Source organism: Asterias rubens, chromosome 5 (assembly GCF_902459465.1).
Source record: "Asterias rubens chromosome 5, eAstRub1.3, whole genome shotgun sequence".
Classification (NCBI taxonomy): Eukaryota; Metazoa; Echinodermata; class Asteroidea; order Forcipulatida; family Asteriidae; genus Asterias; species Asterias rubens.
The window spans coordinates 5,248,905-5,262,622 of record NC_047066.1 but is presented as its reverse complement, the minus strand read 5'-3'; the positions used below and the strand labels follow the sequence as shown (position 1 = coordinate 5,262,622).

Here is a 13,718-nt window from a genome sequence, read left to right as displayed (position 1 = left end):
TACACTGACTTGACGTAACGATGACAATATTAACGACGAAATTATGAACTTGTAACTGTTGAAGATAATTGCTAGTAAAACGCAACGATGAAGCTAAACTTTTGGTTTGGTTTTTTGACATGTAAAACTGCGACAGGAAAAACAATGGCTGCCGTCATAACACACATGTTTACAAACCAGCGAAAAACTATATATACACTCCCTGTAGCTTGCAGGGTACCAGTCACTTTTCTCTGGTCTGTGTGGATTGGTTGAATGCTTTAAAGGAGCAGTCACTACACATGGAAGCAGGAGGCTTATTGAGTATCAAACTCATCGAACCTGTTGGCGGCAATTGCCTCAGTTGCCTCAGTTCTTTTTAACTGTACCACATAATTTCAAGGCAATAACCAGTTTTAAAGGCAATAACCAGGGGCATCGAGGCAACTGCTCTCATTGTCTCCATGAGGTATAATCAGGGCCCAATTTCATAGCGCTGCTTAACGGTAAGCAAATTTGCGTGCTTACTGTAGCAGAAAAATTTGCTTAAGCCTTTGCGTAATTCACAGATTAGCAGAACAATTGAGCGGCCATATTGCGTGTTTACCGTGGACATCATTTGTGACATCATTTATTTACGTGCGGTAAGCACCAGAAGGTTAGCATGCCTTCTCGTGTGCTTACGGTTAGCAGCGCTATGAAATAGAAATCGCACAGTAAGCACAAAATCAGCAGCTAAGCAGCGCTATGAAATTGGGTCCAGGCCTGCATAATATGGCTGCATCATTGAAAGGTCTATTGATGCATGGTAACTCAGCTACCCTTCTCTGTAATTTGAATTGTCTGTCAAAGCATTCAGCAAATGGTTCCACTTGCTAGCAGGTTAATCCTCATAAGCCTGGTTCATACTTCCTGCTAATGCAATAATGACGGAATAATCGATACACGCTTCTTGCCCTATTGTGACGCAAGAAAATTTGCTTCGCATGAAGGATCACAGGAAGTATGAACCAAGCTTAATGCTTAAAAGAATCTACAGTGCAAACAGGTTCCTAAATCACCCTGTATTTTTTCCCAGAAATGTGTGACCGCCCTGGACAAGACCTGGCACCCGGAGCATTTCTTCTGCGCCCAGTGCGGTCAGCCGTTCAACGAGGGCGGCTTCCACGAGAAGAACGGCAAAGTGTACTGTAAAGAGGACTATTTCGATATGTTTGCCCCCAAGTGTGGTGGCTGCCATCGTGCAATCATGGAGAACTACATCACTGCTCTTAATGTGCAATGGCACCCTGAGTGCTTTGTGTGTGGGGTGAGTACTTGGTACTTTTTATCATCAGGGGCCCAGAGCTGCCAACTCGCCTTGATTCTGCAAAATAATTCTTTGGAAAAAAAACCTTTCTATGATCTGATGAACAAATTTGAAAATCTCCCTGATTAGGCCTTAAAAAAAAATTGTTGGATTGCCCTATCCCGACCGACCCTAAAAGTAGCAAAATCTCGGTCGCGTAATTTGATTTCATGAATATTTTATGCTTACATAATGGTAGATTTGACACAAATATTTGTTTCTGGCCGACTACTTACGGTCGACAATAATTATCCAATGCAACAGTCGTGGTTTCAACGTTCACAAAAACGCAACGCACAAATGTAGATAGATTTCCCTCACACACACCGATAGGGTGAGGCTGTAATGCCCATATATGGTATCGCTCGTTTATTGAATGGACGAAAAACATGGTGAATGAAATGACTCTTGGAAATTGTTTTTGAAGGAATTTGCCAAAATAAAGACGCAAAAAAAGCACTTGAAGCGAGATGTATAAGATGATTAATACCTTGCTTGTTTGACAACTAGATCTTTCATGAAATGTTTATGCAATTTTGGGCATTCTTTGGCATCTGAGGAAAAAAAATAAATAAATAAAAAATGAAAATCCCGACCGATCGACCCAAGCAAAAAATCGGGTGAAAGGGCAATCCAACCTTTTTTTTTGCCCTATGGAAACTTTGTCCCCATTATGTTGAATGGAATTCTAAATATCTCCCTGATTGTTGTACAAAATCTTCCAGATTGCAAGGTGCAAATGTTGGCAGGTTTCATAGCTCTGTTTACTTTTGAATTCTGCGCTTACCATCCATTCTCCGCTTACTGTGCAAGTGTTGAAATTTCTGCACTAGCTCTGTAAGCAAAGAATGCCTAGTAATGTGGAGTTTGCACACGCACAAGAAACAATTCCCTGATAACTTTTTGGAATATGATTGACGTAAGTGCCGTTTCTTTGCTTAAGGTAAGAGGAGCCACGAAGTTGGGCCCAGTACAATATAGTAGCAGGGTTTGCCCTTAAATTGTTTAGTGACTAGCCAGGAGAAAAGTATCATTAAATCTATCTGTCTGCACATTTCAAATGTTTATGTTTTTTTGTTACTGTAGGAATGTCGTATGCCTTTCAACGGCGGCAGTTTCTTCGACCACGACAGTATCCCCTACTGCGAGATTCACTACCACGCCGTGCGGGGCTCACTGTGCGCCGGCTGCTGCAAGCCCATCACAGGACGCTGCATCACCGCCATGCAGAAGAAGTTCCACCCGGAGCACTTCATCTGCGCATTCTGCTTGAAGCAACTGAACAAGGGCACCTTCAAGGAGCAGAACGACAAGCCGTACTGCCACGCCTGCTTCATCAAACTCTTCAGCTAGGTTTAGTTAGGGGATAGTCAGGCCGTGTCCAAATTGGCATCTTCAGCTACGGCTACGGCTGTTGCTAAGGGTGTTGCTAAGGACGTCCTGTACCTCTCTCAACACATAATCTAGCTGAAGCCCTAGCTGTAGCCACCAATTCAGATACTGCCTTAGGGTGTCCGAACTGACCACTTTGGCTTCCTCAAACTGACCACTTTGGCTTCCTCAAACTGACCACTTTGGCTTCCTCAATGGCTTGGACCAGTGTCTCTGCCACCATTTTAATGTTTCCCAGTTTTGACGCAGCATTTCAGCTGAGGGCCAATAAGTGCTCAGTTTGGACCCTATCTAATTTACAATAATGACTGTAGAGGGCGCTAACACAACACACACAACCTTTAAGACCCCTTGCATACCCTGTCAACCATTTTAGGATGTCCCACTAAAGCGATGCTATGGCTAAAATGCACACAAGGCAAGTATGTCATGCAGGCCTGATGACTTGTGCTTGAAAGGACAAGGGCACCAAGGTATTTTCTTCCTGGTAAAAGGCATCGCTATGAGGAAATTGTAAATTTCTATTGGAACAATACAAGGGGCACCAAGGGAATGACCATGGGCAATGGAGGCACATGTTGCCTTTTTTAAGTATCGGGCATTTCATTTTTTTTATAGTCAACCAAACCAAACAAAAGTCCCCCAAATTTGTTAAGCAATAAACATTACACATTTAAACATTTCGGCAGTAGGGCGCCCTCAGGTACAGGTCAAAAGAGGTTGGTCACTGGTGGTCCAACCTGTGTGCCGTGAAGGTCCTTGGTTTTTGATAATCTTTGCAAGGGGTCTAAAAATCAATGTTCAAGAAGTGTTTCTCTTGATTAAAAAAAAGAGGCACTACCGTGAGAGAGTCAACATATAACCTAAAAAAGTTCATGTTTTTTAGAACAGACACTATTGAGACCAGCTTGCTTCCATACTGTACTTAAATAAATAAATAAAAAATAAATAAGTTCATATTTTAGGAACAGTACCATTGAATCTTTAAAAAAAAAATTAAAAAAACAAGAGGAAACAAAATAAAGATTTATGGTCCATGTAACTGATATATTCATAAATTTGGGCCAATTAGCATTCATCAAAGTCTGCAAACATTACGCATATTTTACGCATATTAACTTTATGATATGCTACACACTTTTCAATAATGAAATAATGGTCAAGACAAGCAGGGACTCTTTTATTGGTTCTGAAAAAAATGGAAGAGTAGATTTTTTCCAACTGTACATCGAACCTTAATGAAAGGATGGTTGTTTTGTGCTGTGTGCAGTCAGAGAACAATTAACTCATACTGGTATTGTCCCCAGACTCTTACGAGTCAAACTTATCACATTGATGTAAAAGTACTGATCTGACTACTCAGCCAAAAAATCAAAAGCTGAGGCCGGATCCCTTTAACTTTGGGAGGATATAAACACCAATAAGCAAATACTTACGTGTCTTGCTCAAGGACACAAGTGTCGGTGTCTCGTAGGCAAATCTGTCTGATGGAGATTCTGTCACCCCAAAAAGGGAAATGCATGGGCTGGAGGAGGATGATTCAAAAGAGGGCGCTATAAGAAGAACCTTTTTAAACAGTTCGCCGTATGGGGAGACAGAAATACTTGCAACATGGGGACTGAGATTCAAACCCACATTGTGATGATTCGGCCTCCACAACATGTGTTGAAGCTTAGGCTGCACATAACAATACAGCCATAGCTGCAGCCGCCAATTTGGATTCGGCCAATATTTCAATTTGGGGACCCAACGATCAAATTTTTCACAGCATCTATTTGTGAAATTTTATACTGTAAAAAAAGCTTTTTATAACGTGCAACATATGTAAAGATGTTTCGTCCTGGTAAAAAAATCATTAGCTGTACTCGTTACTAACATTTACCGATAAAAAAACTCTTACTAATTAATTTTTGGTTCCACATTTTTTGTGACTTTAATCATGCAATGATTCTTTAAGAATATCTAATTAAAAAATCTTAGCCCATTTAAAATATTTTTGTATAATTATGTAAAGTACATATTGTATTTAATTTCCGTGTAAACTTGCAAGTGCCTTTCAACAAACAGCTTCAGTAATTGCACACAGTGTTAGCGTAAGGATAAGCTTACTTCGAAAAGATTCTCTCGGTGTTCGGAGCGCAATTTCTTTAAAACTGCTAAGCAGGATATAATTCCCAGTAAAAAAAATTTACTCGGTCACAAATGGTAACCAGGCATAGTGCTCAACCTCGATAAGCTTGTCGCAAATTGTCGACTAGACGGTCGTGGATTCGATCGGAGTTAGTTGAATGAACCTTTGCACAACGCAAGAATGCACCTCCGCAAATTTTTGAGAGTCAATTACTTTGTGTATATTTTCACTCCCAACAAAACAGAGAACAGGATAGGTGCGTCCAAGTGCGCTCAGCATTGTACAAGGGGTCAAAAGTTAACTATGGTCCTTGATCGAACTTGCTCGAAGATGACTGAAATTCAGGCATCAGCAGGAAATCAGTCACAATTAAAATCGCATCGATCCTGGCTGGTTATTTGATTTTGTTGAGCAGCAAAAACTACTTCTAAAACATACTTCTCTGCAATATTTTTAGTGGAGGCGCGAGGTTTCAGAGTCTATAATGTCTTGTCTAAAAAGATACTTTTGAAATTTCAAACAGTTACAAACTTTACTGAGGTACATGTAAGCAGTTGTATGAAATTAGGTCTGCACACCTATAAGCCCGGTTCATACTTCCTGCAAATGCGAAGCGAATGTTGACGTCACAAATTCGCAACGAATAATTCGCAGCAGTTCAGCCCTGCTCAACACTTGCGAATATCAAGGAGGGTTTTGGCGTCAAATTCACATCAAATTCGCTTCGCATTCGCATGAACTTGGCTTTACTAGATAGGCAAGACTCTGAAAACAAACTATTAGGTCTCTGTTTTAAGGTTAAAATCTTCTTTTCTTCTTCTCACGTCTACAAATACTAACATTTTAAATACCAAGTGCATTTACTTGAAAGAGCGTTCTCATCTGACGGATTCATTCATAATTTGAAACTCCTAATAGTTTGTGTTTTATTAATGTTATTTTGTTTGTAAAATATCAATAACTAAAGAGTGTATGAAATGTAAGGTTGTTTTGAAAACATTTAAAAAGTTCTCCTCGAAAGATTATATTTGATGAGATATATTTAAAGGCATATTTTGATTTGGGTTAACCCCAGCCCCTCCTTTTTTTGATGCAAATGATAAACAAAGATTATAACTTTTTCTTTAATCAGTCTTGGTTTTTTTGAGACAATGTTTTATATTGTCTGGGAAAGAGAATCTGGAGATATATTCAACAGTTTAAGAGACCGTCTGAAATCTTTGCAGACAACCATAATCATGGCACGGCCATCTTATTGTCTATCCAAATGCACACAACCGAAAACAAGTGCTTAAATGTGCAAGCCACTCACTCTGAAGTAACACAGTTTTTGAGAAAGAGGTAATTTCATACTTTATATCCGAGAAAGACTTCAGGCCTGAAGTCTTGCTCAGGCATCTGAAAGCACACAAATTTGTGCAACAAGGGTGTTTTTTCTTTAATAATTTTCTCGAAATTTGATGACCAATTGAGCCCAAATTTTCACAGATTTTTGTATTTATGTTGGGATACACCAAGTGAGAATACTGGTCTTTGACAATTACCAAATGTGTCAGTGCCTTTTAATTGTATTGTACTTTGGTGCTGCATTTCTGGCAGTTGTGCAGAGACATAATGGTTTCCCATTCTTCTGCAAAGTGGTAAACAAAAGGTCTATTCTTTTTGTACATTTTCTCTTCCAGTCTCAGTTTGAAGTCAATCGGAGAAAACTAAAATGGCCGAATCATGCTCAAGGGACAGTCTTGTGCATGTTTGTTAAAGTGACTGCTCTACGTATATTCCGACACCCCTATGTTCCGACGAACCCCATGTTCCGACAACCCTATGTTCTGAAAAACCCCTAATGATTTACATGTTAGAGAGTTAAAGGCAGTGGACACTATTAGTATTTGCTCAAAATAATTATTAGCATTTAAAACTGTAATTGGTAACGAGTTATGGGGAGAGGTTGATAGTATAAAACATTGTGAGATTCGACTCCCTCTGAGGTAACGTAGTTTTCGAGAAAGAAGTAATTTTCAACCGAAGTTGATTTAGAGACCTCAAAATTAGATTTTGAGGTCTCGAAATCAACTTTGTGTGACAAGGGCGTTTTTTCTTTCATAGTTATCTCGCAACTTCAACGATCAATTGAGCTCAAACTTGCACAGGTTTGTTATTCTATGCATATGTTGAGATACACCAAGTGAGACGACTGGTCTTTGACAATAACCAATAGTGTCCAGTGTCTTTAAGATTAGAATATACACTGGGGTTGTTAGAACATAGGGTTGTTAGAACATAGGGGTGTTGAAACAGGTGTTTCGGATCATATGGGTGTAACCGTTTGTTACGTTCATGATGGTAAAACTTAATCATTATAATCGACTTGTTGCCCTGTAGTACTACTTATTTCGCTTCATCTAACAAATAGTGATTGTATCAGTTTAAATAATCTTAAATAAATTAAACATTTTTGAGAAAAACATTTTACTGTTTGTTCTTCTTTCTTGCTTAGTAAGATTCAAATCTTTTAAAATGGACTCGGCACGAAGGCACATAAATGCCACACTAATTCACTACCAATTAAATGTTTAAAGGCAAACAAGTTGCAATCGGAAATTGGGGTGGATCACAGAGCATGTAGATGAAGCAAATGTGTGTTATCAACCTCAACCCTAACAAACCATACCTCCTAAGGGGTTGGGGCAGGTGTAAGGGTTAGGATTATTGGAGGTTGGAGTTGGCCCTCACCTTCTAAAGCCTTTACTCCATAACCCTGACCCCTTACACTAACTGGGCCCCCCCCCCCCTTACCCTGTATCCCCAACCCTTATCTCACCCCATTGCCTTACCCCTACCTTTTACAAAACCTCCCAACCCCTTATAGTATTTCTGAACCATACCCTCCAAAAAAGTTAGATTGTGAAGTAGGCAAGGGTTGAGGTGTTGGTGTTTGTAGATAAGGGCTAGTGTTAGGTTAGGGTTAGCCCTCGCCTTCTAAACCTTAGCTCCTAACCTCCCAACACTTATACCCTATCCCAACCCCTTTTACCTAACCCTTAATCGTAGATCCAAAACTTACTTTATCAACCCAATCACTAACCATTCCTTATAAAATTATTTAAATACCAAACTGCTTAATGCATCATACATGCTAAACAATGTTTGACGTCCCCCCCCCCCCAAAGACAAAATCTGTTTTTGTGACATTGTTTTTTTGTCCAAGGTTTTGAGGTTTATATGCACCTCTGTCATTTAAGAAGCTCAAAATATAACTTTAAAATATTAACAACTGTGATCTGTGTAGAGTTGATGACTTCATACTAGGCCACCCCCCCTTCCTAAATTCTTATCTTTTTAAATGGTGGTAAAAATAAAGCACACAGACTAGGATTAAAGCACGCATACTAAGATTTAAGATTTGTATTTCAACTTTAATAAATTAAAAAACTCTTTAAATTTTATTTGTTTGTAACACTCTTAAAACAATGGTTTCTTAATAATAGAAAATAATTTTTTTACAAAATAACAGGTTTGCAATTTGAGATCAATACCAGGTTTGCAATTTGAGATCAATACGTTTTTACAAGTGTAGAGGGAAGAGGTTACTAGCACATTACCCTCTGCCATGCTCCTCAGCATCTGGCAATACTCAAACAGACAAAGTGTACAACTCGCGAAGATTTTAATCTTAAAAGATTTACAACGCACACAGAAGTGCATAACAAGCACAGATGTAGAACTTCTTAGATGTGACAGTGTACAAGTTCTGCATGATGTAGTGTAGAGCTGCACAGTTAGTGTACACTGCATAGATAGAGTAGAACTTGCAAAGATGAAAAGTAGAACTCGCAAAGATGAAGCGTAGAACTTGCAAAGATGAAGCGTAGAACTCGCAAAGATGAAGTGTAGAACTTGCACGGATGAAGAGTAGAACTCGCACGGATGAAGAGTAGAACTCGCACGAATGATGAGTAGAACTCGCACGGATGAAGAGTAGAACTCGCACGGATGAAGAGTAGAACTCGCACGGATGAAGAGTAGAACTCGCACGGATGAAGAGTAGAACTAGCACAGATCAAGAGTAGAACTAGCACAGATCAAGAGTAGAACTCGCACAGATCAAGAGTAGAACTCGCACAGATCAAGAGTAGAACTCGCACAGATCAAGAGTAGAACTCGCACAGATCAAGAGTAGAACTCGCACAGATCAAGAGTAGAACTCGCACAGATTAAGAGTAGAACTCGTACAGATTAAGAGTAGAACTCGTACAGATCAAGAGTAGAACTCGCACAGATCAAGAGTAGAACTCGCTCAGATCAAGAGTAGAACTAGCACAGATTAAGAGTAGAACTCGCACAGATTAAGAGTAGAACTCGCACAGATTAAGAGTAGAACTCGTACAGATCAAGAGTAGAACTCGCACAGATCAAGAGTAGAACTCGCACAGATCAAGAGTAGAACTCGCATAGATTAAGAGTAGAACTCGCACAGATTAAGAGTAGAACTCGCACAGATTAAGAGTAGAACTCGCACAGATGAAAAGTTGAACTCGGACAGATGAAATGTAGAACTCACACAGATGAAGGGTAGAACTCACACAGATGAAGAGTCGTACTCGCACAGAGGAAGAGTAGAACTCACACAGATCGATAAAGTCTCGCAGAACTCACAAAACAGTAACTGATGGCAATCTTGTTAAAAGTCAATGCTTCTTAAATTCAGAATTTCATTATTTAAGTGCAGGCTGATTTGACAGCCTGAATTGATTGTCCGATTGTTACTGTTTATAAAAGCTGTAACTTCTTTAGAGTTATATTCCTAGCTACTCTGACGATCACCGATCATACAAATAAAACTGTACTTGGAATTTCATGTCGACCACTTGAATGGTTGAGCTTGTAGCCGAAAGTCATCTGACTAAACTTGATACAGTTCTTGAATTGGTGGCACACAGTCCGAAAAACGTTGTTCAGCCTCAGCATTTGGTGCATGTCATCTCCATTTTCATCTTTCCAGTCTGTGGTAGAAACAAAAAATTCAAAGATTAACTATTTTGGTACACAGAGCAGTTGTTCTTAGAAGTGCAAGACAAATCTCATCCAGCTCCAATCAGCTTTTTAACTCACATGCACACACAACATGAATATTCCAGTTCCAGGTTGTATTAAAGTTTCTGGTTTATTTTTTTAAATCTGCTTCTGGCATGTGACATCCTTATTTAACGAAGTGGTCCACCAGTTGGTTGAAGTGGTCCACCAGTTGGTTGTATGGTGTGTTCATTGCAAATTAAAGGATGCGAATGAATGTATTCTTTTAAGGCGATCATTTAAAACCTTTAGAATGAGTGCACATTGTGAATCTTTATCTTCTTTGGCAAAATTTCTTCGAACCATTTTAAGAACAAATTTTGTTCAAACTGTTGTTAACGCTTGCAACTCTCTCCCCAACAATGCTCACCCAGGTCCGGTTGCATTCACCACTCTCTGTCCCCTCCAACCGTAGAGAAAGACCAGTGCTCATCCAAACAGATCCCCTTGTATTCACCACTCCACACAAGGCAGCTGAACTGAGGAGAAAATTTAGGAATTACAGACAAATTTATCTCCTTAAATTTAAATATCTTTGAGGGATTACAAGAAGAGCTGACTTCTGTGTTCTCATGAAAGATTCCAATTTGTTTAGAATGTATTCTTCTTGGATTGTAGTCTTTCAAACCGACGATTTAAAACCTTTAAATGAGAAAATTAAGGAGCTACAGACAAATTTGTCTCATTTACATATCTTTATGATAAATTGAAAAAAGAGCCGACATCTATTGATTCATGGATGATTTCAACTTTTCTGAATTTTGTTATTTTTGGTTTGTATTATTTCAAATTGACGATTTGAAACCGTAAAGGTGCTAATTCTGAAACATTATCTTCTTTGCCAAGTTTGTCGGATGAACCTTTTCTTCAAAGGAATATTTTGGACTTCCAATTTTCAAACATAAAAAGCAGTCAGTTATTGAAGTTTTGCAAACGTATCCTCCATGTGCTCACTGAAATACAAGTAGGTTCGGTTGGATTCACCATTCCCTGTACCTGGTTGCAGGTCCAGTTGTCTGTATCCTCCAAGCTCATCGAAACAGGCCCGGTTGTATCCACCTCGCCACAAGAGAAAGCTGAAATGTAGAAGTTATTAAAGGAGGTTCATATTTTGTTCTTCTTAATTTTGCAATTACATATCTTTGTGATGTTCTGTTCTATTGTATTCATGGAAGATTTAAATTTGTCTGAATTTGATTTTTCTTAGATAGTTTAGTCTTTCAAATTAATGGTTTGTGGTGAAACCTTTTGTGCTCATTCTAAAACAGTATCTTTGTTGCCACATTTGTTGGATGAACTCAATTTCTTCAGGAAAATTTGTAGATATCATTTTTCAAAAAACAAGCAGCCTTTTAATGAAATTTTGCAAATGTACCCTGCTATTGTTCACTGAAATAGGTCAAGTTATATATACCATTCCCTGTACCCTCAAACAATACTCATCCAAACTGCAGGCCTGGTTGTAGTTACCACTCTCTGTATCCTCCAGAACTCATCCAATCAGGTTCGGTTGAATTCACCTCTCCACAAGAAAAAGCTGAAATGAGAAATTAAGGAGGTGCAGATATTAAATTATTTGTCTTAATTTTGCAATTGTTTCATGAAAGAATTCAATTTGTTTAGTTTAGACATTTTTGTTTTAAGCAAGTTAGTTCTGAAGTTGTTTCTCTGTGGTTGGCTGGTCCTTCGTGATAGCTTACGTAGAACCTAACATGATACGTCTCTCCACTACATAAGAGATTTGTTTCTTCATCAGTGACTTAACGATAATAATGGACACTTTTAAAGCGCCGGTATCCACCAACAGCGCACTCATGGTGCTGCTCTTCAAAAGAACAACCAACAAGCAATGAAAGTAGCATAACATTATAAGAAAAATAAACTTGACAAAATGCTTGAGATGAGTTTTTGAACTGTTCTTGAATGGAAAGTTCCTGTTTTAGGAAGGGAGTTCCAAAGCCACCATCCTGCGCTCTGAAAACTTCTCTCCCCCCACAGTAACTTTATAGGGGCATATCTGAAACGGCGACTTTGGCTACACCAATGGTGTGCCTATTCTTCAACACTGCATGGCGACGCACTGATCTGCCAGTAACTGTAGCCGAAGTCGCTGTTTCGGACACGGCCTATAACCTGATACTTTACCAAATCGTTTGCATAACCCCATATTGTCCTGGTCAGGTATCACAGTCAGCTCAGTGAAATTTGCAGGACATCACTGCTTATCATCTTCAAGAAGAAAACATGCCCTGCTGGTTTTTTTTTAAGCAAAACAAAAACATTTCAAGAAAGGTTAGTATTTTAGGGGTCACATCAATACTCCAATACCTCTATACTTAACCCCCAAAATGTCATCTGGTGTGTCAGAGCTTTCTGTTTATTGCTTATAGGATCCACTTTAGCAATAACTGGTCACGAACTGTGTCTTTTCACTTGGTGTATCCCAACATATGCATAAAATAAAATCGTTGAAAATTTGAACTCAGTTGGTCGTCGGAGTTGCGAGAGAATAATGGAAGAAAAAACACCCCTGTTGCACAAGTTGTGTACTTTCAGATGCTTGAACTTAGTGAGAAATACATTACTTCAGAGGGAGCCGTTTCTCACAATGTTTTATACTAACAACAGCTCTCATTTGCTTGTTACCAAGTCAGTTTTTATGCTTACAATTATTTTGAGTAATTACAAATAGCGCCCAGTGCCTTAAGCCTGTAGAGGGAAAAGTTGGAAGCATACCTTGGAGGGAAAAACTTATTACTCATTTAACCTTACCAACATACTTTACCTTTATACTACACTTGGTACTTAACCTGCAAGCACCCGACCTCATTGAACCCCATCTGACCTCAGGTCAGGAATCAGAGACATCGTCAAAGGGAGTTTCAATGTTGTATCTTGATTACTGCATTTCAAAAAACAAAAGATCGCAGCCTGTGAAGGCCAGGTAAGAGGCTGTGGAGGAAATGTCAGCCTGGTCCAAGGCGCTTTACGCAAGCACCGGCGCGCCCGCTCTCCACGTACATAGCGTTTGACGACGAACTGCATGATACATGTTTATAGCACGTTACTGGGTATTTGATATACTGTACTTGATACCGTGGGGTTGTATGAGGTTCAAAAACCCTGAAAAACCATGCTTTGACCCCGCGTTATCAAGTACTGTGTATTTACTCAGTACTGTACCAGTACATGTATCCATGCAGTTTGTCGTCAAACACAGAGTGGGCCGCTGCTTGCGTAAAGAGCCTTGGACAAGACTAAGGAAATGTTAAGTTCTCTGTCTCACTCAACCTTATACTTTTAACCTGATTAAAACTTTGGAACTTTGGTAGAAACAGCTGACCACACTTGCATCCAGTCAACATCAGGAACAGCTCTTTGTCGATCATCAAAAGCTGAAGTCTTACACCAGCGGCACCTGTATACATTACCTATTGCCAGTCAACCTGTCTAGTTAGTTTAGTTAGTCTTTATATCTAGGCCAAAGCTACCAATACACTAGGCCTTTGCTATCTCACCATTCATACTAACCTAGGCATCACTGGCGTCTTTTCCCCTTGAAAGATTTCCTCTTCTTGAAAGATTTCCTCTTCTTTCTTCTCACTCATCTTCTTCTTGGTTTTTTTTTTAGCGCTAGCTTTTTACTCCGCAGCGCTAGCTTTTGATTGCGTTTCAGTTTGACAGCTTTAGAAAACTTGAGTTGTTACTAAAATCCCCCTTTTTGAACTACATAATAAAAATAATAATAATAATTATAATATTGAAGTCTTACGTATCTACCAAACAAGGTACTCA

General features: G+C 39.2%; 2 protein-coding genes across 7 annotated transcripts in view; one reads left to right on the top strand and one right to left on the bottom strand.

Moving 5' to 3' along the window:
• The window catches only part of LOC117290241 (paxillin-like), a 45,643-nt gene extending 39,410 nt beyond the window's left edge, over window positions 1–6,233 (top strand). For all 3 annotated transcript variants that reach the window (XM_033771521.1, XM_033771519.1, XM_033771520.1), the window contains 2 exons: window positions 1,058–1,288; window positions 2,414–6,233. In XM_033771521.1, the coding sequence (XP_033627412.1) occupies window positions 1,058–1,288; window positions 2,414–2,680 (498 nt within the window). In that variant the 3' untranslated portion in view covers window positions 2,681–6,233. The remainder of the gene's footprint in view (window positions 1–1,057; window positions 1,289–2,413) is intronic.
• Window positions 6,234–8,415: 2,182 nt separating this feature from the next.
• On the bottom strand, window positions 8,416–13,027 carry LOC117290737. 4 transcript variants are annotated; one of them, XR_004519067.1, is made up of 6 exons: window positions 12,709–13,027; window positions 12,069–12,175; window positions 11,338–11,460; window positions 10,920–10,999; window positions 10,294–10,402; window positions 8,416–9,853 (listed from the first exon to the last, which is right to left on the bottom strand). XR_004519067.1 is itself a non-coding variant. In XM_033772282.1 (6 exons), the coding sequence occupies exons 2-6, from the start codon at window positions 12,088–12,090 to the stop codon at window positions 9,812–9,814; spliced, it is 315 nt and encodes a 104-aa protein (XP_033628173.1). In that variant the 5' UTR covers window positions 12,091–12,175; window positions 12,709–13,027; the 3' UTR covers window positions 8,416–9,811. The 4 variants fall into 4 exon arrangements, 2 of the variants coding, with proteins under 2 accessions (XP_033628173.1, XP_033628174.1); XR_004519066.1 differs by having other exon boundaries at window positions 11,350–11,460; XM_033772282.1 differs by having other exon boundaries at window positions 10,294–10,397; window positions 11,394–11,460.
• Between the last annotated feature and the right edge of the window lie 691 nt (window positions 13,028–13,718).

Coding starts and splice junctions, on each gene's coding strand:
- LOC117290737 (XM_033772282.1), bottom strand. CDS start 12,090: ATGGGGTTATGCAAACGATTTG. Junction 11,461..12,068: donor GGGGTTATGCAAACGATTTG/GTAAAGTATCAG, acceptor TTCTCATTTCAG/CTTTTTCTTGTGGAGAGGTG. Junction 9,854..10,293: donor GTGAATGCAACCGGACCTGG/GTGAGCATTGTT, acceptor TTTCTACCACAG/ACTGGAAAGATGAAAATGGA.